Source organism: Penicillium cosmopolitanum, assembly GCF_028827165.1.
Source record: "Penicillium cosmopolitanum strain IBT 29677 chromosome Unknown utg000006l:49.0-5199605.0:1.0-5204138.0, whole genome shotgun sequence".
Classification (NCBI taxonomy): domain Eukaryota; kingdom Fungi; phylum Ascomycota; class Eurotiomycetes; order Eurotiales; family Aspergillaceae; genus Penicillium; species Penicillium cosmopolitanum.
This window is the reverse complement of record NW_026622676.1, coordinates 2,881,052-2,905,745: the sequence shown is the minus strand read 5'-3', so window position 1 is coordinate 2,905,745 and position 24,694 is coordinate 2,881,052. Positions and strand designations below refer to the sequence as shown.

The following is a 24,694-nucleotide window of genomic DNA, read 5'->3' as shown; positions in this document are numbered from 1 at the left end:
ATATACTTTAGGACAGTGAAGCTTATCTGCCCAGATGCATGGCTGACGAACGTTTCATTCGCCTCCTTTGATTAATTAACATGAATGATTGACCCGCGTGTGGCTTGAGGAGGCTGCTTATTATTCTTCAGACCCGCGACCAACTTCTTTCTCAAACATGCGGCATGTCTCAAAAAGATGACAACATGTGACTCCGGAAATTGTTGATTTAATTATAGTATCGATGCGTTTACACAATAACTAGCATTTTCCGATAACGCATATCATTATTTATAAATCCGGATGCGTAAATATTTGACTCTAGGTCATCTAGAACTACTAGCCATGGCTTTTCCATACATCTTCAAGTTATCTTGATATAGTAGACAATATGCCCAGGCGAATTTGTTCGCATTCTCAATTCGCCAGGACAGCCAAGTAACCACCGCTGTTGATATTTTCTGGAAATCAATATAGAGACTTAAAATGCTTTTTTACTCCGTTTCCCCATATTCTCCCTTTCAATATGCTGAGTATTTTCTCTTGTTGTTGTTCCACACTTGCCGCTGGTGGAGCAATCACGTGACCCTTCGAGATTTTGAAGGCAAACATCACCAGTGAATTTCTTCAGCCACATCCACTCAGCAGCCACAAGAAGCCTTGCAATCACAATGCTGGTCAACTGTGGTCCGCTATCGGACTTTACACAAGCGCGATATGTGATCCATCTCTCCACGGGGAAGCGACTGGTGCTCTTTCGCCTTCCGGCCATCGACCCGGCTTGTTCCAAATCCAACGAAGCCCAAGGATGGTCCTATTTCTCGATGGAGGCCGAATGCCCCCACGCGGGCGGACCGATGGCTGACTCTAGCGTGGATATTGAGGACTCAGCATATGTTGTTTCTTGCCCGTGGCACGCCTACGACTTCAATGTGGAGACGGGTGAATCGAGCGTTGGCATTAAGGCTTGCACTTTCCCCGTTGATGTTCGGGATGGTTCAGTCACGGTAGATTTCCCCGTCGAGGACGGCGAGAGCATCGGCCTTGGGAGAATCGAGCCTGTGAGTGAGAAAGTCAAGTTGAAGAACCCAAACCCGAACCCGCGCCCATCAAACAAACAGAGCAAGTCGGAGAAACCCGATAAGCAAGACACGCCTGTCTTTGTTCCTGAGGACGCTGGCCCGGCTCATTACCTGGATGAGAAGGCAACATTCTGCGATTGGGCAGTTCATATCTTGAACTCTGCTAATCCTGAACACAAAATTGAACTGACGACTCATCTGTTCACGATCTTCACCGGTCGAGAGGCTGGCGGTAATCCGATGGAACTCGGTCGAGGTAAACTCCCAGCACCTGATCAACCTCCGCGCGAAAAGATGGTCGAGGTCGAGCCTGGTGCCATGCCTCGTACAGGAAGGGGCGGAACGTTGAAGAGCCGGATCGCCATGCTCCACGCCCTAGCCAATATCGAACTATGGGCCATCGACTTGGCAATTGATATCTGCGTCCGCTTCGCGACATTTCACACTGAAGGATCCTCGAAAGAGTTACCGCGGGCCTTCTTCCACGATTGGCTGAAAGTAGCCAGCGATGAAGCAAAGCACTTCTCCCTTCTTCGCACTCGAATCGAAGAATTGGGTTCTTATTTCGGGGCTCTTCCTGTTCACCACGGTCTGTGGCGATCTGCTCTCGAGACTGCACATGATCTTCGGTCTCGAATTAGTATCATCGCCTTGGTTCATGAGGCCCGTGGTCTCGACGTGAATCCTATGACTATTCAGAAGTTCCGCGTCGCCGGCGACAACGAGAGCGTACAGTCACTAGAGATCATTCATAACGACGAAATCACACACGTTACCACCGGCCACCGATGGCTGACTTGGATTTGTGCCCAGGAAGGTACCGATCCCGTGCAGGTGTTCCGTGCCAATGTCCAGAAGCATTTCCGTGGTGCTATTCGCGGTCCTTTTAATGAGGAAGCTCGTTTGCAGGCAGGAATGGACCGCCGATATTACGAAGATAAGCCGTCGACTGGTTCTGGAGTCGCCGCTACTTAATGATTATCCATTTGATGATGATGTATGAAAAGCAATGAATTCTAGGTCGATCGAACACAAGACCACGGCAAAATAGCCCTACTCTTGGTGTAATGTTTGCATTCGAACTATATCAGGGCATTAAGTAAAAAGAGACAGGGATTAAGTCTAGGTCTCATGTCATGATTTTATAAACTATCGGGTCATAAATGCGCCTCTAGAGCGTTCCGGGATTGGCGTTTAGTATTCAGGCTTGAGGTCCACCTTGTCACAGCTGCTAGGAAGATCGCCCTCGAAGCTCTTGTGAAGGTAGAACAGTTGAGGAGCATTGTGGACCCAGTCGCAAACTAAAGATCGTAACTATTAGTAAAGAACCAAGCAAAATAATAGAGCGACGACTCTTGACTCACCCAACCAGCCACCAAATCCGTCCGCCCGGGTCCAGATAAAGTTGCCATCCTTAATAGAGAAGCCCTTGCTGCTGGCGCCAGCGTTGATCTCGACCGAATCCCAGCCTGTTCAAAGATGTATAAGTAACGAGTCTAGATGAAATACTTGGGAATATTTATTTTCGATCACTTACTCGAATAGCTGTTGTCGCCACCAGCGACAATACCCCAGGAGAAGGTATTTCCCAAGTCAACCAGAGCTTCGGTGCCGTTCAGATAAACGTGGGCGGAATTAGCAGTACCATCAGAGAAAACGGCATCGCTTAGACCAGCACCGGTGTGGTAAGAGTAAAGGTAGAGGTCATTGTGCGCGTCATTCTTCGCGCCACTGGTCTTCAGGGTGAACTGCTTGGGGGCTCTGCTGGCGAGAGGGCCTGCCGACACGGTCGCGGCGAGGAGGGCGATGGATGCGAGGAACTTCATTTTGACAAAAATGTTTGTTTTCAAGGTTGAGGGAGGTCAGATGGGTATCGATTTTACGTCTACCTAGGTATTGATGGTAGAAGAAGAATAATAATGGCAGATCTGAAGGGTGGGGGAATTGAGTGTTTATTTATATTCGCTGGCCCGAGTGGGTTCTATCGAAATCCTCTCACACCATGCAATACACGGGAGTACGCAGATTCAAGGCACGTCACGGTCGCATATGCTTCATTTCAGAGCCCCCTGATAACTCCGACCGATGTGGATTCGAAGAAGTGCTGAACCGTGTAAACAAATGCAATGCGGGACGGAATATCACCTTGGCGGCCCAATATTCGAGGCTTGTTCCAAGGTTTAAGACTTGAGCGATGAACGGAAAACATAATACATCAATGTGCTTTTTCGGCTCGCAGCTCGCCCAAGGCAATGAGGTTCGCAGAGTTCGCAGAGTTCGCAGAGGGGCCATCCTTTCGCCACTCAGGAGATTTAATTGATGCAGATCACCCCGCATCGGGTTTGGACTGGGCGCCCAGCTGCGGCAGTTCGGAGGTGGAGATGGAACGCTGCGACATGGTTTTCACCTGAATGCCTAATTGATTCGCTGTGATGTTTCGAAATTCCGTGGCGGGAGGCCTCTTTGTACTTTTTGCTTCGAATAAGTAGAAATGTAGTCAAGTGTAGGGCATTTATTCCATAGCAATCGGCGAGGGACGGCAAATGAATCGGTTCTATGTGGTAGCTCAGAAAGATCGGAAGGATGGTCACAGATCATAAAGTTCAAATGGATCACTTATATAGAAGAAGCGATTTGGATTGACATTTGACCCTAAGCCATCCATGGATGCTCCAACGAATCCCATGGAGAGACGGATACCAAGGTGCCGGCTCTTCCTTAGATTCGACGTCTCTGGCAAATTACATTAGAGTCTCTGTTAGACAGTCTACGCCAAGGCCCCCCTAAATCTGACAGCTTGAATCACGATTTCCATGATTGAACCTTGGAAGTTGTTGTGGAGACGATAAAAGACTTGGAATTGGACATAATTGACTTTCTCGAGGCAACTGGAACAGCACGCCTTGTCTACTGTAGCAGTTCCAATATTCCTTGGAAGATTTCGTAATTCTACTACTGTAGCATATCCCCGTGCTTACGACGGAGCCAATCCCAATGGATCCATGGATTACGATTCAAGATGAGATCAGACTCGGTAGTCGGGTGACGATCGGTCTCGGATCTGGAAATCTCTGGAAGTTATATTAGATAGTGAGTACTAGTTAGTAGTATCTGTACATACATCCATGGATATCTAATTGGTCGACTCCGGGTCGGGAAATTAATTTGAACCCAAGCCCTAGAGCTCTCCGTGTGATAACTTATTTAATAAATCTAAAACTCTCTCCCTCCGGATTCTCACTGATACTATACACTGAGTGGATTAATTTAGGGTGCCAGCATTTGGATGGAGGTGGGACAGGATATGTTGATCGGCGACTGTCTTGAACTAGTCGCTTGGCTGTGATTGAGGGGGTTTTAGCTCCGCTTTAACAAGGCTTGCCGGGTATCCGGAAGCCATAGAATATACTGCTAGTAGTGCCTTATTTAAGATCATGGTGATCAGTTAATTCTTAACTAATACCTCCGAAAGCTATACTTTATCTCCATACGAGTACTGTAAACAATTCAGAACAAAGTGGCCAAGATGTTGTTTGTTTACGTGGGGCCAAGGGAGGAAGTTCAGGGGGAAATACAAGCAGTTTCTGGGTCGAGCCAGACCTTCACCTCTCATTCCGCGACCGTGGAGAACCCCCTGAATGCACTGCAAACAACCCCAAACTCGCCATGAACTACTCGTACACCCAAAAATTAAAATAAAATGATTAACCAATATTGGAAAAGGGCTAGAATCCTATAGATTCTCTACATGAAACCATTCTAGATTAAATGGAAGCCGTTTTATTTCTATTTTTGTGATTGAGATCGTACGAGTACCACAGGCAAACGTCAACTTGTCAACTGTTCGGACCCACTCTGACCTCAGGAAAACTTTTTCCCCCTGACGACGCGTTGGCGAATGGGGTATACTGGACAGCACAGCCCATCTCGATCTTGTCTTTAGTTCTTGCCTTAACCAGAGAGAACCGACAGCTACCATCGTCACTCGTGGCAGCTTTTATGGTATCAGTTGTTTCGGAGTTCTCGTGATCGACGTGACCGATACAGGTCAATAGTCACCCAATATGGATCCCCAAACCTACGTGGATCCCCAGCTCACCACCGCGGATCGACTGGTAATTGATGCAGTCATCACCGACCCAGCAGCGAAGGGTACGTCACCCGTCGCCCTTGTTAACTGCGAGCACACACTGACTGACATCAGGTGAGACGGAGCCAAGACCAGCGGATCAGAAGCTTAGCCAGGAGGAGATTATTGAAAAGCTTCAAGGCATGAATGATGCCTCTCACCCTGCCTTTGATCCTACCATCTTCCAGCTCTGGGATACTCCAGACCTGGCTAAGCTGCCTGCCCCCATTCAGCGCTACATTCTGCAACCATATGTCAACTGGGCCCAAGGGGTCGTAAGGTATCGGACAGATGTGGTTATGTTGACGCATCTGATCCTTTACTTTACTACTCTTGTTCCAAGTGCGATCTACCTGTACTATCATTTCTCCTATATCCATGGTATCCTGCACTGGGCCATGCAACTGCTGTGCTGCGGTGCCTTCACCTTGATGAAACATCAACACATCCACCAGAATGGTGTGCTTTCATCCAAATTTTGGGTCTTCGACACGCTTTTCCCGTATTTGTTGGATCCTATGCTGGGACATACGTGGAATTCCTACTACTACCACCACATCAAGCATCACCATGTGGAGGGTAACGGTGCGAATGATCTGAGCACAACCATGTTTTACGACCGTGATAGCGCGTTCGACTTCGCCTGCTATGTCGGTCGCTTTTTCTTTTTTGTTTGGCTGGAACTCCCGCTTTACTTCTGGCGCAAAGGACAAGTCAAGTATGCCTCCAAAGCAGCATTCTGGGAACTTGGCAACTATGTTATGATCTACCTGCTCTATAATTATGTCAACGCACGCGCAACTCTCTTCGTGCTGATTCTCCCGCTTACCGTGATGCGCTGCGGCTTGATGGTTGGAAACTGGGGCCAGCATGCCTTTGTGGATCAGGCGGATCCCGACTCGGACTACCTTTCAAGTATCACCCTGATTGATGTTCCGGTACGTATAGAGAGCGTTCTACCGTTATTTACATGAAACTAACAATTATCTAGAGCAACCGCTTCTCTTTCAACGATGGCTATCACACTTCCCATCACCTGAACCCTCGCCGTCACTGGAGAGACCACCCGGTCTCGTTCGTCAAGCAGGTAGACCAGTACGCCAAGGAACGGGCACTCGTCTTCCGTAACGTTGACTACATCTTCATCACCGTGAATCTGATTCGCAAGAACTATCTTCACCTGGCAAAGTGTCTTATTCCCATTGGCGATCAGGTCAACATGACCCTCGAAGAAAGGGCGGAGATGTTGCGCAGTCGCACGCGCCGATTTACGCGCCCTGAGGAGAAGAAATCCCGTTGATAGAAGGCCTACCTACCGCTTTGTTATCCCAGGCCATCCAAGTCCTTTGCTAAAAGATTAATTCACATCCGAGATAGATGAAATAGAGATGCAATTTGTTCTTCGCATGAACATGCACATGCACATGCATCGTGCATGATGAGAATCTGAACGAGATTTTAAAACAGCGTAGCATACTGATTGACTGGAACGGCGCATTGCTTGATATTATTCTCCGGTGGGAGTGATGATCAAACTTGGCTATAAGGTGGGATTCTTGCGCTCGGGACGACAAAACAAGCGCTTTGGCTTGTCTTCAGGATTTAAAGTCGGGTCGATTTACACCGAAATTGACATTGATCCCGCATTGACTGACGATCTCGCGGAACACTCCGACATCTTACTCGTGAGGCCGTCGAATCTCTTGGCATCCCTTGCTGCATCTTCAACTCCCACAATCACATCTACACAAGAAATAGATATAGGCGACACTCTATTGAGCCCTGCACAAAAACAAATCATTTTGGAGATGATGGTTTGATGACTAGAAACTGGGTTGGTACGCGACGTGAAAAGCCCCAAGAGGCTTAAGCTAACACAAAAACTAAGTTGATTGGATGCTCTCCACCTGCTTCTGATCCTGCATTATCCACTCAATGCGGGGAGAAGATGTAACTTCATTTCTTCTATTTCTTTTTTCGTACCGGACATGCGGTCATAATGAGAACCCCCACGGGGGCGATCCAGGACCCAGGGGCCCAAAGCGCGTGCTCAGAGACAACACAGCCCTTGACACTCTGCAATAACAAGAAGCAACCACCACGCTCTCTTTTTTCTTTTGCTTTTTCGGCTCATTTACCAATCAGTCACTTCCCGCAAGGCTACAAGCAAAAATTCACCTAGACCATGCGGTTATTTCTCTCTTTAGCTCTGGCCCCATTGGCGGCGAGCTTTGTTGTCCATAAAGGAAACACATGCACCCTCTTTCCAGAGTCGCTCAAAAATGGCGGCGATGCCGTTGACGATGTACCCTCAGTTTACGAAGCCTTCAAGCAATGCGGTCACAATGGCAAAGTCATCTTTGCCAAGGATCATGTGTTTAACATCAACTCGGTGATGAATACCACAAACCTGGAGAATTGCGAGGTTTCATTGAGAGGAGAGCTAAGATGGTCTACCGACATACCTTACTGGCTTAATAACTCCTATCCAGTGGTATTGCAAGACCAGCATACTGCGTGGCTATTTGGGGGTGAGAATGTTACATTTCGAGGCGAGGAAGGCGGTTGGTATAATGGCAATGGCCAAGCCTGGTATACTCAGAACGAAAACCAAAGTAACCAACCGGGCCGCCCCATTAGTATGACAATTATCGACTCAAAGAATGTGCTCATCGACGGTCTATCTATCATTCAACCTCAATTCTGGGCAACGTTCGTGGTGCAGAGCAAAAATGTCTCTATTACAAACTTCTATGTGAATGCTACTAGCAATGACCAGTGGGGCACCGTTAATACCGATGGATATGACTCTTGGAATAGCGAGGATTTGCTCATTGAAAATGCCGTGATCCAAAACCAGGATGATTGCATCGCAGTCAAAGGAAACACCACCAATCTGCTCGTTCGCAACGTGACCTGCCACGGGAATTATGGCATGGCGATCGGATCTGTTGGACAATATCCAACCATGCCTGATTATGTCGAAGATGTGACATTCGAGGATATTCGTTGCTATGATTGTATGGAAGCTGCCTTGATCAAGACCTGGCAGGGTGTTGCTGAAAATGACAGCTCTAATGGCGATGCCGGCGGCGGTGGTAGTGGCTATGTCAAGAACATCACCTTCCGAGACTTCGAAGTCGTCAACACAGCTCTGCCTATCCAGATTTCCCAGTGTATCTACACCGAAAGCGGAAAGGATTGCAATACTTCTAAGATGGCGATTTCAGACATCACTTATTCCAATATCAAGGGGACATCGAGGTATAATATCGCCAGCTCCATCTACTGCTCTGATGTCCACCCTTGCCCTGGAATCAAGTTTGAGAACGTGGAGATCGACTCGGTCAACAGTACCATGGGATTGCCACTGGCTGGAACCACATTGCAGGACGAGGTTTTCCAGTGCACCAACATTATCGACGAGGAAAACTCCGGAATCCCCTGTAACCATGCTGCGCCAAGCAACTATGGCCAGTCCGTCGATACCAACGTGAAAGACGACAGCGTAAGCTCTGAATCCTAAGGAAACTCACAGATGCCACAAGTGTGCGACTGAAAATAAAGGCACAGGGGAGGGTGCGCTCGGACTGAGCGAAGCCGAAGAATCTCCGCAAGCTCCGAGAATATCTCTGAGTTATTGCGATCTTGACACCGAGCTGGAGCATGTTTGGAGCATTGAGATAGCGTTGTGGAACCGAGTTCATATTTCTCCGAAGATACTTCGGCCTGGTGAACGTGCGGGCATTCCCCGTGGGGAATGCGAGAATGAGGGGAGGGGTATAAATATCACTTTATTGTTCGAAGAATCATTTATCAAATTAACGAACTCGATATTTTTACATCTTTGCGCTTACAATGCTCGTTTCCTTAAAAGCATTGGGGCTCTCCCTTCTTGCCAGCCCCACATGGGCTACGAGCTCAGGCTATAAAGAACCCTATCGTCCCCAGTTTCACTTCTCACCCGCCAAAAACTGGATAAATGACCCTGTCGGATTACTGCATCATAATGGGATATATCATCTCTATTATCAATACAACCCCGGGGGAATTGAATGGGGTAACATGTCATGGGGCCATGCGACAAGTCATGACCTGACGCATTGGGACGAACAACCCATCGCTCTCCTCGCCCGAGGTTTCCCCGAGAATGTGACGGAGATGTTTTTCACTGGCAGTGCTGTTGCCGACGTAAACAATACCAGTGGGTTTGGTGTTGATGGCAAAATTCCCTTGGTTGCCGTGTATACTTCCTCCGTGGGTCTACCCATACCTTCGTGTTTATGCAGATGTACTAACTAGCCTTTGTTTGAACAGTACCAAGTTACGCAGACCTTACCTAGTGGTAAGGAAGTGAAAGCCAACCAGCAATCACAATCAGTTGCTTATAGTCTTGATGATGGTGTGACATGGACCACCTACGACGAAGGCAATCCAGTCATCCACAACCCACCAGCCCCCTATCAACAACAATACGAGAACTTTCGGGATCCTTTTTTGGTCTGGCACGAACAAACAAACAAGTGGATTCTCGTTACGGCGTTATCTGAACTCCACAAACTTGTCCTCTGGACCTCAGACAACTTGAAAGATTGGAAGGTCTTGAGTCAATTTGGCCCATTTAACGGTGTCGGCGGAGTGTGGGAGTGTCCCAATCTCTTCCCTCTTGACCTCGACAACGACAAATCGAAAACAAAATGGATCATGGCCGTGGGGCTTAATCCAGGAGGTCCTCCAGGCACTGTCGGATCCGGAACGCAATACTTTATTGGCAGCTTTGACGGAGAAAAATTTACCCCCGATGACGAGAGTGTGTACCCCGGAAACAAAACCTCGAACTGGATGGACTGGGGGCCCGACTATTACGCTACTACCAGTTTTAATGGACTCCCAAGTACCGATCATACTGTCATTGGATGGATGAACAATTGGCAGTATGGCACGAAAATCCCAGTATACCCCTGGCATGGTGCAATGGCGGCTCCCCGACGCCTATCTTTGAAAACGATAAATCAGAAGCCGACCTTGATTCAGCAGCCGAATGAAGCTTGGAAATCTATTCAAAGACAAGGAGAACATTCATCCTCGTGGAATACTTTCAACCAGGGAAACAAAGACCTTGGTTCCGTCGGGAAAACGCTGGATGTTGAGTTGGAATTCTCTGCTTCGGGCGCATCTGAGTTTGGAATCATTGTCCAAGCGACTTCTGATTGGAAACAACAAACCATAATCGGTTACAATTTTGAAGAAAAGAAAATCTTTGTCGACCGAACCAAGTCTGGCGATGTCTCTTTCGATGAAACCTTTGCGAGTGTATACCACGCACCGTTAATTCCAAACTCGGATGGGACGGTGCGTCTTCGGATATTGGTTGACTGGTCAAGTATTGAGGTGTTTGGAGGTGAAGGAGAAGCTACCCTGACTGCTCAAATCTTCCCAAGCCGAAACGCAACTTTTGCGCGGCTTTTTTCGCATGGTGGAGATACTAAGAATGTCCAGCTTGGCGTCCGGAAGGTTTCCTCGACTTGGAACTAGGAAGGCAGAATAGAGAAACTAGGTACCAAGTGTTGCAGACAATAGATTCATACAAGAAAAATCCCATTCCAAGGCTACTTATTCTCTGCAACTGCACGAAGGCTTTTGTATGCAGAGCTAGAACGGTCTAGAAGGACGGAGTGTATACTTTTGAGCGGGTGGAGCCCGGCTCTGATTTGCGGGTCATCGATGTCCAACAATGAAACGCTATCATTGGCGGAAATTCAACCATGCTTTGAGCGTAGATGTTGTGACTCGATCCCTAGCAGCTGAAAAATCTTGATATGACACCTGCTCCTCGGGATCTTTGTGCTTGATCGGCCCAGCGAGCCGGAATCTTTCTACTTAGACCATACACAAGCTAGACTTTCTTTTGGCAGTGCCATCCCAGGCACATCAATTTGATGTCAGAGCAGCTCCAAGAAATTTTATGTCGCCCCAGGAGTTCCTACAACGTGATGATTTGCGGGTTGTGTCGCCGCGACTCCACTATTCAGGCATGCCTTCTAAAAAGCCTTCACGTCAAAGACTTTGATTAGAGAAATTCTGTATTGATCGACAGTGCTGATCACCGAATGGAGGCATGGAAACTTGCAGTTCGCCTCCAATGATCCTAGTTAGAACGTAGTTCAAGAATCTTTAAGTAGAACGAAAGGTCGCAATACAATGAGACTTATCCCGCAATCTGACTTGATTATACAGCGCTCCTAATTGATCTAATGGCTCTCACGGAGGAACATATTGGCCGTGAAAAGGGAGATTCTTCTCCAGAAACGACATTGCGACCGATAAAGGAACGAGATAGCAGTCCAGGCTCCGCATCGTCAGATGAAACCTTGGGCCCATCAGCCGAAAAAAAATGCGCCCCGACAGCCAGCCGATACGCAAAATAAACAACAGGTGAAGCCAAAGCACAGTCAGTCTTTGAAAGCCTCGGGCGAACACACTGTCACACCCAACAAAGCAGGACCATCAACACCGACCACTGCAAGAGCCGAGTATCTACGACAACCAACCGAGACTGGCAGTTTTGATCTGTATAACACTCTATCTAATCGAACGTACAGTCGACAACATGTCAAGCAAACGCCCTCTTACTCCCTAGCTGGCCCAGGTATGATGGATGCTCAACAACAACAAGGAACTACCTACATCGATCCTGAATACCAGGGAATGAACCCGCGATATGGAAAAAACAACGAAAAGCCGATATGGGGTCTTGCAAAGCCTCTTCCAAGGGTCGTCAGACCGGGAATGCGCCGCGACGAAACCAACGCCCAAAACGCATATCAGCCCAGGCCGGCGGGAGAGGCAGAGCCTGCACCAGAGCTTGGAGCGACACCTGGCCTGGCATCTACTCAATCTGTTAATGATCAAAAAAACATGCAAGATCAACCAACGTACGCTACTGCTGCAAAGCAGGGGTTGCCTGGAGAAAAGAGAGTCTATGCACCCCAGCCCGATGGCCTTCTTCGTCCGATTGAATCGGAAGTCAATAGCAATGCGCTGCCTCCTAATACGGACCGTGAGAAAGTGAATATGGAAAAACAACAACAACCAGAAGATGAATTTCTGAATAGCTGGGTGAAAATTCGTCACCAAATAAAAGAGCCGCTGGCAGAATGGCTTGCAGTAAGTCGATTTTCATCCTTTCCTCAAAATTATAGCTAACATTTTCCCGAAGACTACCATCGCTGTCTTCATAGGTTTAACCGGTACACTTGCAGTCTCAACCGGCGGAACACAAGCAGGAAATCGGCTATCACAGAACTGGTCATGGGGCCTAGGATCCATGATTGGTATCTATATAGCCGGTGGCATATCTGGAGCGCACCTCAACCCTGGGATCTCCATCGCCCTTTGGATATTCCGTGGATTTCCAGGTCGACGGTGCTGCTTCTATATTATTGCCCAGGTTCTTGGCGCTATAACTGCAGCTGGATTAGCATATTGCTTGTATCGAGACGACATCATTGCTTTTGCTCCTACTGCCTCTGCTGGCACCACTGGCCTCGGATTCTACACAGAGCCACTCAGTCATATTAGCTCCGCCACGGCATTTTTCACGGAATTCGTCGCTGACGCTATCCTTCTTTGTGTGCTTTTTGCTCTTGGTGATGACGGAAATGCCCCGCCAGGCGCGGGTATGCATTCTTTCATCATTGGATTGGTCATCTACGTTCTTTGTATTTGTTTGGGGTTTAATACTGGAGGGTATGTCTCGTCCCTTCCAAAGATAACTTGAAAGTAAGCAACTAACAAAGTACAATTCCAGATGTCTGAACCCTGTGCGTGATTTCGGACCCCGTCTCGTTGCTCTTATGGCTGGTTATGGAGGCACTACTTTTACAGACCACCAAGGCTGGTGGTTTTGGGGGTGTTGGATGGCGACTATCGGAGGCTGTCTGGCGGGTGCCTGTCTCTATGACATCTTCGTATTTATTGGAGGAGAGTCCCCCATTAATTATGCACCACGACGCCGAATGAGAGCAAAGCTTAAAAAGGAAGTTAAATGGAGGAAGCGACTGGGTCTCCATAAGGATAAAGTCCCATCGTTAGAGGAGGGCATTAAGAACCTGGAGGATTAGTGTTTGTCAATAAAAATAACTTGCAAAAGAGAAAGTGTGTAATCAGGCCTTCGAGAATTAAGTCTCCGCGATGCATTGCAAATTCTTCGAGAAAAATACGTTTTTTAAATATGGTGTGGCTCCAATGTTGATTTGTGAGCATTCAGTACTAGTGACTCACGGAGGTTGCTTCGGCGCCGACAAGAAAATTGCGGATGACGACTTGCTTCCCTCCACAACCCCACACTCCGATTCAGAGTGAAGTGAATCATCCATCTTCGCCTTCAAAATGTCCGCCCCACTGGATTTAAGCCTCCCTACGGCTCTAATTCTAGTCGATAACCAAGCGGCCTTTTCCGATGCCGCAACTCTATCGCACTGGGGCAACGGACGATCCAACCCGCTCTATGAGACCAACATTCAAGCTCTCATCTCCGCCTTCCGCACCGCACGAGAGGAAGCTTCCACTCTTCTGGAGGTGATCCATGTGTTCCATTCCTCCACTACTCTAGGATCACCTCTTCATCCATCTCATCCGGGCCAAGGTATCCGCCCGCTGGACTTCGCGACCCCAGCCTTAGATGGCTCGGAGCCTGTTTTCTGGAAGTCCGTCAACTCATCCTTCATCGGTACGGGCCTTGAAGCCCACCTGCGAGATAATGGATTTCGCCAAATCATTATCGCAGGCCTGACAACTGATCACTGTGTTTCGACAACCGTCCGTATGGCGGCCAATCTAGGCGTTGTCGATCGCTATCTTGATGAAGGCCCCGTGAAGCTAAGATCTGATGGCACGCATCTGAAGGAAGTTAGTGTTGATAGAGGACGCATTATTCTGGTGTCTGATGCTACTGCGACATTTGGAAAGGGTGAATTCGATGCTGAGACCGTACACAAGGTTTCTGTTGCTAGTCTTGATGGCGAGTTTGCGGATGTCATTGGGACCGAGGAGGTTGTGAAGGCCTTGAGAAAGGTCAAAATTTGACGTGGATAGATATATTCAAGTTTCCGATGAGAGCGAAATAACACTAATTTTATGTGTATCATAATGACTCGGATGTAGCTACGCCGATCAAATAGAAGAAAACGAAATATAATTTACAGCAAAGGTTTTCGTCTTAACTTCAAGTGCAACCGTCCTCCCGGATGACTGATGCAAACGCATGGAAAGGTTGTTCAACTGCTGGAATTCAAGCTGGCAGGTAGCCATACCTCTCTTTTGATTCCATCCACCTTGCTCGGAAGAAGTTTCTCCCCTTCCTGACAAATGAAACTGTTTTCTGCATCAAACATCCAATACCCCAGATCTTCATCACCACACGTAAATCAACCTCCTCTTCTTCATCACTCTCAAAGATTGCAGGCAGTGGTAGTCGTATCATTCTGGTAGATTTCCGAGCTCGTGGCCAAGCCCACTGTAAAAGGATATTCATCGCCTCAATATATGATGGGGTATCGAGTTCTTGGGCCTTGCTGAACTGTACTCTGAGTCTGCCATCAAAATATCCATACAGCACACGAGCCCGAGCTCGGGGTTCAGACGAAACCACAAGTGTCTGTCTTAATTAGCACTAAACATCGACGCCCGCAGGGAAAATATCAAGACACTATACCGGAAATGTATGGTGGAAAGGGAGATGAGATCTCCTCTTCCAGGAGGAAAGAATCGCTTTCTGCGACCTCATGGCCCCTATCATCCAACTCACGAGCACAATAAGCTCGGACACAGATGGCCAATTCGCGTCTGTTGGGTTATGAGATGCCATCCAGACACTCCGGTGACACTGGCGAGTACTCGCGATCTGCGATCCACGAAAGACATCAAAGCCATGGGGACTGTTGCGACTAGAACTAAACTGGCCCTTCAAGTGCGGTTTTTCTCTAAACCAAGCACCTCATTAGTTTCGATTTCCATCTAGATTGTCCACATGAATTGGTCTTGGATGAAACTCACGGAATATATTCCCATTCGTCATGAAACTGGTAGACATCAGCTAAGTCCCGGGCGTAATCCCTAAATGCAAAAGCAGCATCCATCTGAAGTCCATGATTTCGATTAATTCCGCCTTTCCTCAGGCGCCGACAGCAGGTGAAGTCATCTTCTCCCACACTATCTGGATCTCGTCCAGTATTGGAAATCTTACAAGTTCCATCGTGACGGGGTTTGAAAAACGAAGAACCATTGCTCGTAGCTCCGGTTTCAATATCAAGGTCATTGAACTCTATGCCTGTCCATTTGCGCAGCTCGGGCGTTGCCATCGCATTGGGCTCAAGGGTGTTGAGCGTGGTGAGTGTTTTTCCAAGGCAGTATTCTGCATTGCGAAAATGCCACATCCACATGGGTCGTGCTTTCCGTCTTTTGCTACCCATTTTGACTGGTAAATCAGGTTGGATGTAGATGAAGTTGCTTAGTATAAATAAGTTCAAAGGGTGATCGACGGGGTCTGAGATGGGAGCTAGTACGAGATGTAAAAGGCGTCAGAGACATCCTTGAAAGGGAACGGATGTCTAGAATAGTCTGGTTTGGTCATAATGAAATGTTTTTTTTGTTTTGTTTTTGAAAATGTCTCGAAATGGACAAGTCGAACAATAAACCGCCTGAACCATGTGTTTGTTTGGTCCGATACCCCAGATTGGCGCCGTCCCATGTCTCAAATAGGAACCGCTCCAGAATCGGAACTTAAGATGCCTCAGGTTATGACCTCATCAAACATAGCTCAATGCCAAAAGAAACTGGTGTCTCCATGGTATTGTCGTCCTACCTTCATAGCGCCATGGGAACTTTACAGCTAGAGCAAGATGAATGAGACTATCGAAGGACAGGGTTCATAATTTACAGTCAGGCACAATGCTCAAAAGTAAAAGTTACACGAAACTAATTACTTCAAGGGTCTCTAACACAAAGGAGAAAAGAATACAGGAGCGGGTTAGATGAAATGAACCGCTGAACCCCATCCTATAGATGGCGGCAGATATACCTCAGAAAAATCCAAGCCTTCACTTTTCATGAAATGAACTAGGAACCAACCAAGGAACAAGAAAGCTTCACACTATCGTCAACTGTTTAAACAAGGTCGCGCTTGACGAACTCAGCAAGCAGGGCCTTGCCGAGAGCGGCGGGGGAGCGCTCGACAACAACACCAGCGTCCTGAAGGGCGGCGATCTTGGAGTCGGCACCACCCTTACCACCGGAGACGATGGCACCGGCGTGACCCATACGGCGGCCGGGGGAGCGGAGATACCGGCGATGAAGGAAACGGCGGGCTTGTTGTGGATGTTGTTGGCCTTGAAGAACTCGGCAGCGTCCTCCTCAGCGGAACCACCGATCTCACCGATCATGATGATACCGTCGGTCTCGGGGTCCTCGAGGAAGATCTTCAGGCAGTCGATGAAGTTGGTGCCGGAGAAGGGGTCACCACCGATACCGACGACAAGGGACTGACCAAGGCCGGCCTGGGTGGTCTGGTTGACGGCCTCATAGGTCAGGGTACCGGAACGGGAGACGATACCGACGCGGCCGCGCTTGTGGATGAAGCCGGGCATGATACCGATCTTGCATTGACCCTAAAATAACGAAAGATATATGAGGATACAGCTTCGGCATCGGGGGTCGGGACATGTTGCACTTACGGGAGCAATGATACCGGGGCAGTTCGGGCCGACCAGGCGGGTCTTGTTCTGGGTCTTGAGGATGTCGGTAATGCGGACCATGTCTAGGGAATATCAATCAGTCGCGCCGTTCGCGCATAGCTAGCAATCGGAAACTGCATACCGTGCTGGGGAATACCCTCAGTAATGCTGTGTCGCGCAAGAAAAATTAGCTTCGGGTTCTTCATCGGGAGCTCCAAAATTAAGCCACGTACCAAACAACAAGGGGCATCTCAGCAGCGATGGCCTCCTCGATACCGGCAGCAGCCAGAGGGGGGCTATATTCCGTTAGTATTCACTGTATTCTTCCCTATGCGGAACAGGCGATGTGGTTCATACGGAACGAAAATGGCAGAAGCGGTGGCACCGGTCTGCTTCACGGCATCCTCAACGGTAGCGAAGACGGGAAGGTCAAGGTGAGTGCTACCAGCCTTCTTGGGGTTGGTACCACCAATGACATTGGTACCTGGACTTGTGTGAGCTGTGGTGTTCTTGCGATCGCGATAGGAGAGGGAAAAGTACCGTAGGCGATAGCCTGCTCGGCGTGGAAGCTATTCAGGAACTACACGTCAGCACTGAGCGCATGCATTCGGGACATCCTGACAGAGAATCAAATCGAACTTACGTTCCCTGCTTTCCAGTGAAACCCTGGAAGAGAACCCGGGTATCCTTGTTGATGCGCAGGTTGTTCACGGTGCTGGCATAGGCAGAGGTGGCCTGAGTACGGCGCTGCTGGCCGACATTTCGGAGGGCCGAGAAGGTGTTGCGACGGAATGCCTGCATGATTGCAACAAAAGGAATTAAGTAGAGGAGAGAGGAGAGGAGAGGAGTTTGGAGAAAAAGAGGTGGTGACTCGGGAAGGAGAAGTGAAGCAAGGAATCGAATCGGGATGCGCGCCCGGGAGTTTTCGTTCGGGAAGAGAAACCTTTACTTAAGCGGACCCGACTTGACTTCGGCAGCCTCGGCCACTCAACTTTTTTTTCTATCTAATCGTATCCTGCCCCCCACTACCACGACATCAAGGGGTTATTGGGGTACTGTGAGCTACGAGTTTATTTGTTACTGTCGATTACTCGCCTTTTTGGTTATCTTCCCTCGCCTTTTCGCCCTCGCCCCCGTGGTGACACGCCCGCCATGGCCACCATGACAATGACCATGCCAATGGCACCCACCAAGAAGACGGCCAGGAAGAATGCGAAGAGCGTCCCTGAGAACGAGCGCTACATGCGAGCATGCTCTGACATCGCGAATGCCCTCATTCAGGACTATGAGTCGTCCAGGGACTCGTCGAAGCCGAAGAAGGATATCAACCTCAACAAGCTGCGGGGCACCTTTGCGAAAAAACATCATTTGAGCACCCAACCGCCACTGACAGCCATTATTGCCGCTGTACCGGAACACTACAAGAAGTACATCTTGCCAAAGTTGATCGCGAAGCCCATCCGTACGTTGGACCCAAAAAATTTCTCAATTCAGTTCAATAATGCGGGGGTGATATAAACTAACACTCAAACACAGGAACTTCATCGGGTATCGCCGTCGTCGCCGTGATGTGCAAGCCTCACCGTTGTCCGCATATCGCATACACTGGAAACATCTGTGTTTACTGCCCCGGTGGTCCCGATTCCGATTTCGAGTACTCAACACAGTCATACACCGGATATGAGCCAACCTCCATGCGTGCGATTCGCGCGCGCTACGATCCCTTCGAGCAGGCCCGAGGACGTGTGGATCAGATCAAATCGCTTGGCCACAGCGTGGATAAGGTCGAATACATTATCATGGGTGGAACTTTCATGTCCTTGCCAGAGGACTATCGGGATACCTTTATTTCGCAACTTCACAATGCGCTCAGTGGATACCAGACAGACAACGTTGACGAGGCCGTGCTGGCCGGCGAGATGAGTAACGTGAAGTGTGTTGGTATCACCATCGAAACACGACCTGATTACTGCCTGGACACACACCTGAGCAGCATGCTGCGGTACGGCTGTACCCGTCTGGAGATTGGTGTGCAGAGTCTGTACGAAGATGTTGCGCGGGATACCAATCGCGGACACACTGTCGCCGCGGTGGCAGAGACCTTCAAGCTTGCAAAGGACGCCGGGTTCAAAGTCGTCAGCCACATGATGCCCGACTTGCCCAACGTCGGAATGGAGCGTGATCTGTTCCAATTCCAGGAATATTTCGAGAACCCAGACTTTCGTACTGACGGTCTGAAGATCTACCCCACGCTTGTCATCCGTGGCACAGGTCTCTACGAATTGTGGCGCACCGGCCGCTACAAGAACTACACTCCCAATGCGTTGGTTGACCTAGTGGCCCGCATTTTGGCCCTGGTTCCTCCTTGGACCCGTATCTACCGTGTCCAGCGTGATATCCCCATGCCTCTGGTCACCTCCGGTGTTGAAAACGGTAACTTGCGCGAGCTGGCTCTGGCCCGCATGAAGGATTTTGGAACGACCTGCCGTGACGTCCGCACCCGTGAAGTCGGTATCAACGAGGTCAAAAATAAGATTCGCCCCTCCCAAGTCGAGCTCATCCGTCGCGACTACACCGCCAACGGTGGTTGGGAGACCTTCCTAGCCTACGAGGATCCCAAGCAAGATATCCTCATTGGCTTGCTTCGTCTGCGCAAGTGCAGTGATACTCACACATTCCGCCCCGAATTCACTGGCCAACCGACCAGTATCGTCCGTGAACTCCACGTCTACGGATCCGCTGTTCCGCTCCACGGCCGTGATACCAACAAGTTCCAGCACCGCGGATTCGGAACTTTGCTTATGGAGGAGGCTGAGCGGATTGCACGAGAGGAGCACGGAAGCACAAAGATCAGTGTTATCTCTGGCGTTGGTGTCCGGAGCTACTACGCTCGTCTTGGATACTTCCTTGACGGCCCTTACATGTCCAAGATGTTGGATCCTTGGGAGGATGAAGAGTCATAGGGAATAGAAACTCTTCTTTCGTTCTCGGTAGTTTGGGGGATAAATATTGATGATGATTCTGCATAAATAGGCGTTGGGGGTCACACTTTCAAAACAAAAGTGGCTATAGTCAATAACGAACAATGATGAAATATCTATACTTGATTGATATCAGCTTGCAATGAGATAGCTAGAGAGGGATAGCAAGAAACTAGCGACAAATCTGAGCGATCTATGTACACATCGCGTGGGATGGTCCTCCCGATCTTCGTGATGGATAAGTGACCAGCGAGACCTGCCCAGCTGATGTCTATCCATCGCATGGGAGCGACCATCTCCCTTCCACTCCTTGCCGACGGACTCCGATGTTAGATCGCGGTGGTGCGAAAACCAACCCAGGAGCAAGAGCAAGATAAGCCCGGCCAGGTCCGCTGTACACCTGCAGATCCGTTTCAGAACTCTTTCTCCCCCGCCCTCTCGGACCAAGGTAAACCATATCCACCCAAAGAAAGACCGAAAAAAATATATGAAAACCCAATGATTGTAGTAAATCAACAGAAGAAACCGTCATTGACACCGAATGAGATATTGCAAGGGGGGGTATTTGGTTTTGGAATTTATTGGAGTGATATGGCGCCGCCCCTGCTGACTCGCAAGTGGAGATAGGCCTGGAAGCCACAGAAGATGAAGAATCCCTATAGATGAGAAGCGATCGTATTAGCTATGCCTTAACCCCTAGAGCTCTGATGCAATAATGAGTGTGAATGGCGGATGACGTACAGCGTAGATGATCACAGCGGTGTAAATCGAGGCAGCGACAGCGACTCCATCTTCGGGCTCTCCTTCGGAGCCTGTGTAGGCGTGGTTGTTGCTCTAAATGGCACAGTTAGCGTGTCAGTTCGGTAGAGTGGTAGGTTGGACGAGGCGACGATGCGCAAGTTGGGTTGGGGATGGACGGGCTGGATGGGGTCGGAAGAGACATACGCCGAATAGCGAGCCGAGGACTGAGAGAATGACGATGGCAAATAAGGAGATAACGACGCTGTTGGACAAGAAAGAATATCAGAAGCTATCCATCAAGAAAGGTCGGGGTACTATTCGAGATGGAGAGGCGTACCAAGACCAAGCGTTCAAGGCGGATACAACGGGCTTCATCCTGGTGGTGGTGGGAGTAAATGTGACGGGCTGAAGAAAATATCAAGCTGTACGGAGATATGAGTTCGTGAGCGCCCGATTGGCGGGGAACGAGGGCGTCAAAGGAGGACGAGGATGGAGAAATGATCGAGATGATGGCAGGAGTGAAGACGGAGGTTGGCGGGCGGAGACCAACTAGGCCGCTTTCGGTCTACAGGCATGGCCGACTGCCTGGACCCGGCCCCACCTCCACTGGATGATTATGATGAAGTACTAATATTTAGGGTGGGAATTAATAGGCAAAAATTTCATATAAACATTGTTATCGTTCATTCATTGATTCCTTGGCTCTATTTCTATACATTTTGAGGTGTTTTAGTGTTTTAGTGCGTCTTGTTCCACTCAATACACTCTTCGAAGGTCACGCCGGAGCCACCGAAGATATCCAAGGCACTGCCAATGGTCAAGTCCACCTTGCCATTACTGCTAACGTGGACCTTCTCAAGGTCCTGTAAGCTGCGCGCACCTCCGGCGTATGTGACGGGGATGGTGCACCACTCTGCCAACTTAGATACCAACTCTTCATCGACACCCTGTTGAAGCCCCTCCACATCGGCAGCATGGATCAGAAATTCGGAGCAGTAGGGTTCCAAAAAGGTGATTGATTCTATGCAAGATTAGATATGTGTTGGAACCTTAAGGAAAGGTACGCCACAGTGGCTGATCACCCCATACCTTGATTGATCTCCATCTCCGTGATGGTCTGCCAACGGTCCATAGCCACAAACCAAGTGTTATCCTTTCTGCGGCAGCTCAGATCCAAAACCAGCTTGGACTTGTCACCTCCCAGAGCCGCAAGTACCAGCTCGAGTCGCTCGAGGGAGAATTTGCCAGACGGGAAGAGGAATGAAGTGATGATCACCTATTCTCCCGCATTCCATTAGCGTCATCGTTGAGAATCATGACGAAAGACCAGTAGACAAGGACTTGCATCAAATGAGAGAAGCGCGATAGGCGTTTTCTCCGCCAGTAATGCAAATCAGGAATTCATGAGGGTGCGGGGGTTACTCACCTTCTCAGCGCCCTGGTCAATCCAATACTGTGCATTCTTGTCGGTGATGCCTCCAGCCACTTGCAAGCCATTAGGCCATGTACGCACTGCCTCTTGGGCTGCCTCGTCATTCCCTGGCCCCAGCTTCACCACATGTCCTCCGCGCAAATCGTGCTTCTCGTAGAGGCCCGAGTAGTGGCCCGCGGGGAGCTTAGACACGTAGTTGGTCTTCAGGTCTTCGGCGACATTGCTGAGGGTTCCACCAACAATCTGCTTGACCTGACCGGAGTGCAGGTCAATGCATGGTCTAAATTTGGTCATTCTGCTTGTGTAATCGCAATTGCGACGATTGAATGGCTTCTTCAAAAGTTCCCAAAGGTCAACCGGCCCCTCGAGGGGCTTATCTTTATTATCGCACGTGACCCAGAGCTTGGTCCAGAAAAAAGTTCGCGGACCATCGGCGTATTGACACTCGCCTTCAAGTTGATTAAATTACCCGGATTACTTCAACCATGGTTGTCAAGCGCAAGAGAGACACTTCCGTCGTGTCAAGATCGAAAAAGACCGAGGATCCCAGCCCCCCACCCGCAGACAACGCTCAGGACATCTTCCGCAAATACTTCGAAGCGCAATTCGAACCTATAGAGGCGGCTCCAGCGCAGCCTGCGGAAGAGTCTGAGTCGGAAGATGATGACGAAGAATACGATGAAGAAGAAGATGACGAAGAAATGGGGTCAGAAGATCGTTGGGATGGAGTCTCTGACGACGATGAGAAAGACCACAGAGTTGAGATCGTTGAGCATAAGGACGCCAACGAGAATGAAGATGAGCTGATGCAAAAGCAGCTGCGCAAGGCCTTCTTGGTATGGAAATTCTTTTAGTTCATCCTCGAAGAAGACCAATTGACTCACATCTGCTAGAATGGAACACCCACCTCAGACATCCTCGCAAAGTCGACATCAAAACCGAAGACGAAAGAAGACAAGGAAGATGAAGCCGGGGAGGCCGATAACTTCAAGCACGATCTTGCACTTCAACGACTCCTCAAAGAATCACACCTCCTAGACTCCGCGGATGACCTTGCACCGACAGGCAAGAACCGACTGAAGGCTTTGGACTTGCGCATGCAGGAGCTCGGAGCGAAGTCCTCGCTCTATAAGCAGAAGATGCCCGATGCCCATCGACGAGGCATCAATGCAAAGGCAGCATCAAAGGACGAAAAGCGACGTCGCGAAGCTAAGGAGAACGGTATCATCCTCGAGCGGCCCTCGAAGGTCTCAAAATCCAACAACAATGGACGGAGAGAACGCGGTGTGGGAGGTGCTTCTATTGGAAAATTCTCCGGGGGTACATTGAACCTGAGCAAGCAGGATTTGTTCTCTATGAAGAGCAAACCAAGCCGCTCCTCCAGGGGGGGTAGAGGCGGCCGCGGTGGCCGTGGTCGCGGTGGGGGTCGTGGTGGTAGAGGTGGCAGGGGCGGCCTATGAGGATGATTTGTCGCGCTTATCAGAGCGCATCTCTATTCATCTATGATACAACCTCACTCCATTGAAAGCACCAACGAGTGAAAAATTGACCATCGCGAGTCATAATTAACGAATACATGCTATCCAATACCCAACTCAATTCAATCAACCACATCACGGATCATGAGCCACCACCTCAATTTCAACCCGCATATCATCCTCTCCGAGTCTTGTCACGCCGACGCAGGTCCAAATCGGTTGGTGATTTGGCATCCAGCGCTTGAAGTTGCGAACCATCGCTTCCAAAGCTTCGTCATTGATTGGAACGTGGTACGAGTTGACGCGGAATACCTGCTCCCAGCCCTTCCCGCCCGCGTCTTTCAAGTTCAGGTCAACATTGGCAAAAGCCTGATCGATTTGTTCGTTGATCTCTTTGAAGAACACGCCGGTCTTCGGGTCCCAACCACCTGGATGTGAAGCAATTAGCGAAATGACCCGGACAAGAAGCGGTAAATAGAGTGAATCTACCTTGTCCTGCACATTCAATTCGATCGCCAATGCGGACTGCTTGGCTATATCTGAATTTTTGTTGGTTTCTTTGGCCGACGCCTTCATAGTTGTAGTATTGCAAATGCGACATTTTGGTATCGGATAAGATGAATTATATCCCGATGACCTTAGTAGATTCCTTGGTCCGGTAATCAAACGAATGTTTCTGAATTGCCTAGGTATATTCACAGTGCTATCTACTCAAAATTTTCAAGTTGGGAGAAGGTTTAAATGGCTCCGCGTACAGTTGAGGGGCGATTGGGGTGCCAGTGGAATATATATTCCGCTGGCGGTCAATAACCTTCAAGTTGAACTTCTATGACGAAATCCATCCATCCATCTGGATAACTACCACCGTGATAGTAGAAAGAGATTACTACTAGTAGTCACTAGGAGGTACCGAATGATTGAAAATAGTAATATTGGAATAAATCCTATTTCCCTTCAAATAGGCAAGGAAATTAAAAAATACCACTTGCCCTTTAATAGAGCGGACTCCGGTGTTAGGTACTATTGCGTGGCTGGACGATGCCCAGCCGGAGAAAAGTCGGGCCTGTGATCGCAAAATCGAATTCGCAATTTCGTGGTTCGCTGATCCTATCTACCTCGGGGACTGTACTACTAGGCGTG

General features: G+C 49.1%; 13 protein-coding genes across 13 annotated transcripts; 8 read left to right on the top strand and 5 right to left on the bottom strand.

Moving 5' to 3' along the window:
- Positions 1-650: 650 nt before the first annotated feature.
- N7509_005614 (Rieske [2Fe-2S] domain protein) lies at positions 651-2,036 on the top strand (the record flags this gene model as incomplete). The annotated part of the gene is made up of 1 exon (XM_056630251.1): positions 651-2,036. One exon carries the CDS (start codon positions 651-653, stop codon positions 2,034-2,036), a length of 1,386 nt encoding a protein of 461 aa, XP_056489553.1.
- A 219-nt stretch (positions 2,037-2,255) lies between these two features.
- On the bottom strand, positions 2,256-2,887 carry N7509_005613 (uncharacterized protein; the record flags this gene model as incomplete). The annotated part of the gene is made up of 3 exons (XM_056630250.1): positions 2,256-2,362; positions 2,426-2,530; positions 2,599-2,887. The coding sequence occupies 3 exons, from the start codon at positions 2,885-2,887 to the stop codon at positions 2,256-2,258; spliced, it is 501 nt and encodes a 166-aa protein (XP_056489552.1).
- Positions 2,888-5,125: 2,238 nt separating this feature from the next.
- On the top strand, positions 5,126-6,490 carry N7509_005612 (uncharacterized protein; the record flags this gene model as incomplete). The annotated part of the gene is made up of 3 exons (XM_056630249.1): positions 5,126-5,213; positions 5,266-6,128; positions 6,182-6,490. The coding sequence occupies 3 exons, from the start codon at positions 5,126-5,128 to the stop codon at positions 6,488-6,490; spliced, it is 1,260 nt and encodes a 419-aa protein (XP_056489551.1).
- Positions 6,491-7,375: 885 nt separating this feature from the next.
- Positions 7,376-8,716, top strand: N7509_005611 (uncharacterized protein; the record flags this gene model as incomplete). The annotated part of the gene is made up of 1 exon (XM_056630248.1): positions 7,376-8,716. One exon carries the CDS (start codon positions 7,376-7,378, stop codon positions 8,714-8,716), a length of 1,341 nt encoding a protein of 446 aa, XP_056489550.1.
- Positions 8,717-9,048: 332 nt separating this feature from the next.
- On the top strand, positions 9,049-10,725 carry N7509_005610 (glycoside hydrolase family 32 protein; the record flags this gene model as incomplete). Its single annotated transcript, XM_056630247.1, has 2 exons — positions 9,049-9,447; positions 9,508-10,725. The coding sequence occupies 2 exons, from the start codon at positions 9,049-9,051 to the stop codon at positions 10,723-10,725; spliced, it is 1,617 nt and encodes a 538-aa protein (XP_056489549.1).
- An 828-nt stretch (positions 10,726-11,553) lies between these two features.
- N7509_005609 (MIP/aquaporin family protein) lies at positions 11,554-13,313 on the top strand (the record flags this gene model as incomplete). Its single annotated transcript, XM_056630246.1, has 3 exons — positions 11,554-12,357; positions 12,410-12,939; positions 13,001-13,313. The coding sequence occupies 3 exons, from the start codon at positions 11,554-11,556 to the stop codon at positions 13,311-13,313; spliced, it is 1,647 nt and encodes a 548-aa protein (XP_056489548.1).
- A 268-nt stretch (positions 13,314-13,581) lies between these two features.
- On the top strand, positions 13,582-14,277 carry N7509_005608 (uncharacterized protein; the record flags this gene model as incomplete). The annotated part of the gene is made up of 1 exon (XM_056630245.1): positions 13,582-14,277. The coding sequence occupies one exon, from the start codon at positions 13,582-13,584 to the stop codon at positions 14,275-14,277; it is 696 nt and encodes a 231-aa protein (XP_056489547.1).
- A 965-nt stretch (positions 14,278-15,242) lies between these two features.
- Positions 15,243-15,662, bottom strand: N7509_005607 (uncharacterized protein; the record flags this gene model as incomplete). The annotated part of the gene is made up of 1 exon (XM_056630244.1): positions 15,243-15,662. The coding sequence occupies one exon, from the start codon at positions 15,660-15,662 to the stop codon at positions 15,243-15,245; it is 420 nt and encodes a 139-aa protein (XP_056489546.1).
- Positions 15,663-16,337: 675 nt separating this feature from the next.
- Positions 16,338-17,723, bottom strand: N7509_005606 (succinate--CoA ligase (GDP-forming) subunit alpha; the record flags this gene model as incomplete). Its single annotated transcript, XM_056630243.1, has 7 exons — positions 16,338-16,856; positions 16,923-17,005; positions 17,065-17,090; positions 17,156-17,218; positions 17,280-17,406; positions 17,463-17,491; positions 17,566-17,723. 7 exons carry the CDS (start codon positions 17,721-17,723, stop codon positions 16,338-16,340), a joined length of 1,005 nt encoding a protein of 334 aa, XP_056489545.1.
- Positions 17,724-18,074: 351 nt separating this feature from the next.
- On the top strand, positions 18,075-19,885 carry N7509_005605 (Elongator subunit ELP3; the record flags this gene model as incomplete). Its single annotated transcript, XM_056630242.1, has 2 exons — positions 18,075-18,384; positions 18,459-19,885. The coding sequence occupies 2 exons, from the start codon at positions 18,075-18,077 to the stop codon at positions 19,883-19,885; spliced, it is 1,737 nt and encodes a 578-aa protein (XP_056489544.1).
- Positions 19,886-21,381: 1,496 nt separating this feature from the next.
- Positions 21,382-22,370, bottom strand: N7509_005604 (1-(5-phosphoribosyl)-5- ((5-phosphoribosylamino)methylideneamino)imidazole-4-carboxamide isomerase HIS6; the record flags this gene model as incomplete). Its single annotated transcript, XM_056630241.1, has 3 exons — positions 21,382-21,665; positions 21,734-21,920; positions 22,071-22,370. 3 exons carry the CDS (start codon positions 22,368-22,370, stop codon positions 21,382-21,384), a joined length of 771 nt encoding a protein of 256 aa, XP_056489543.1.
- A 191-nt stretch (positions 22,371-22,561) lies between these two features.
- N7509_005603 (uncharacterized protein) lies at positions 22,562-23,536 on the top strand (the record flags this gene model as incomplete). The annotated part of the gene is made up of 2 exons (XM_056630240.1): positions 22,562-22,912; positions 23,003-23,536. 2 exons carry the CDS (start codon positions 22,562-22,564, stop codon positions 23,534-23,536), a joined length of 885 nt encoding a protein of 294 aa, XP_056489542.1.
- Positions 23,537-23,689: 153 nt separating this feature from the next.
- N7509_005602 (RidA family protein) lies at positions 23,690-24,155 on the bottom strand (the record flags this gene model as incomplete). Its single annotated transcript, XM_056630239.1, has 2 exons — positions 23,690-23,982; positions 24,044-24,155. The coding sequence occupies 2 exons, from the start codon at positions 24,153-24,155 to the stop codon at positions 23,690-23,692; spliced, it is 405 nt and encodes a 134-aa protein (XP_056489541.1).
- Between the last annotated feature and the right edge of the window lie 539 nt (positions 24,156-24,694).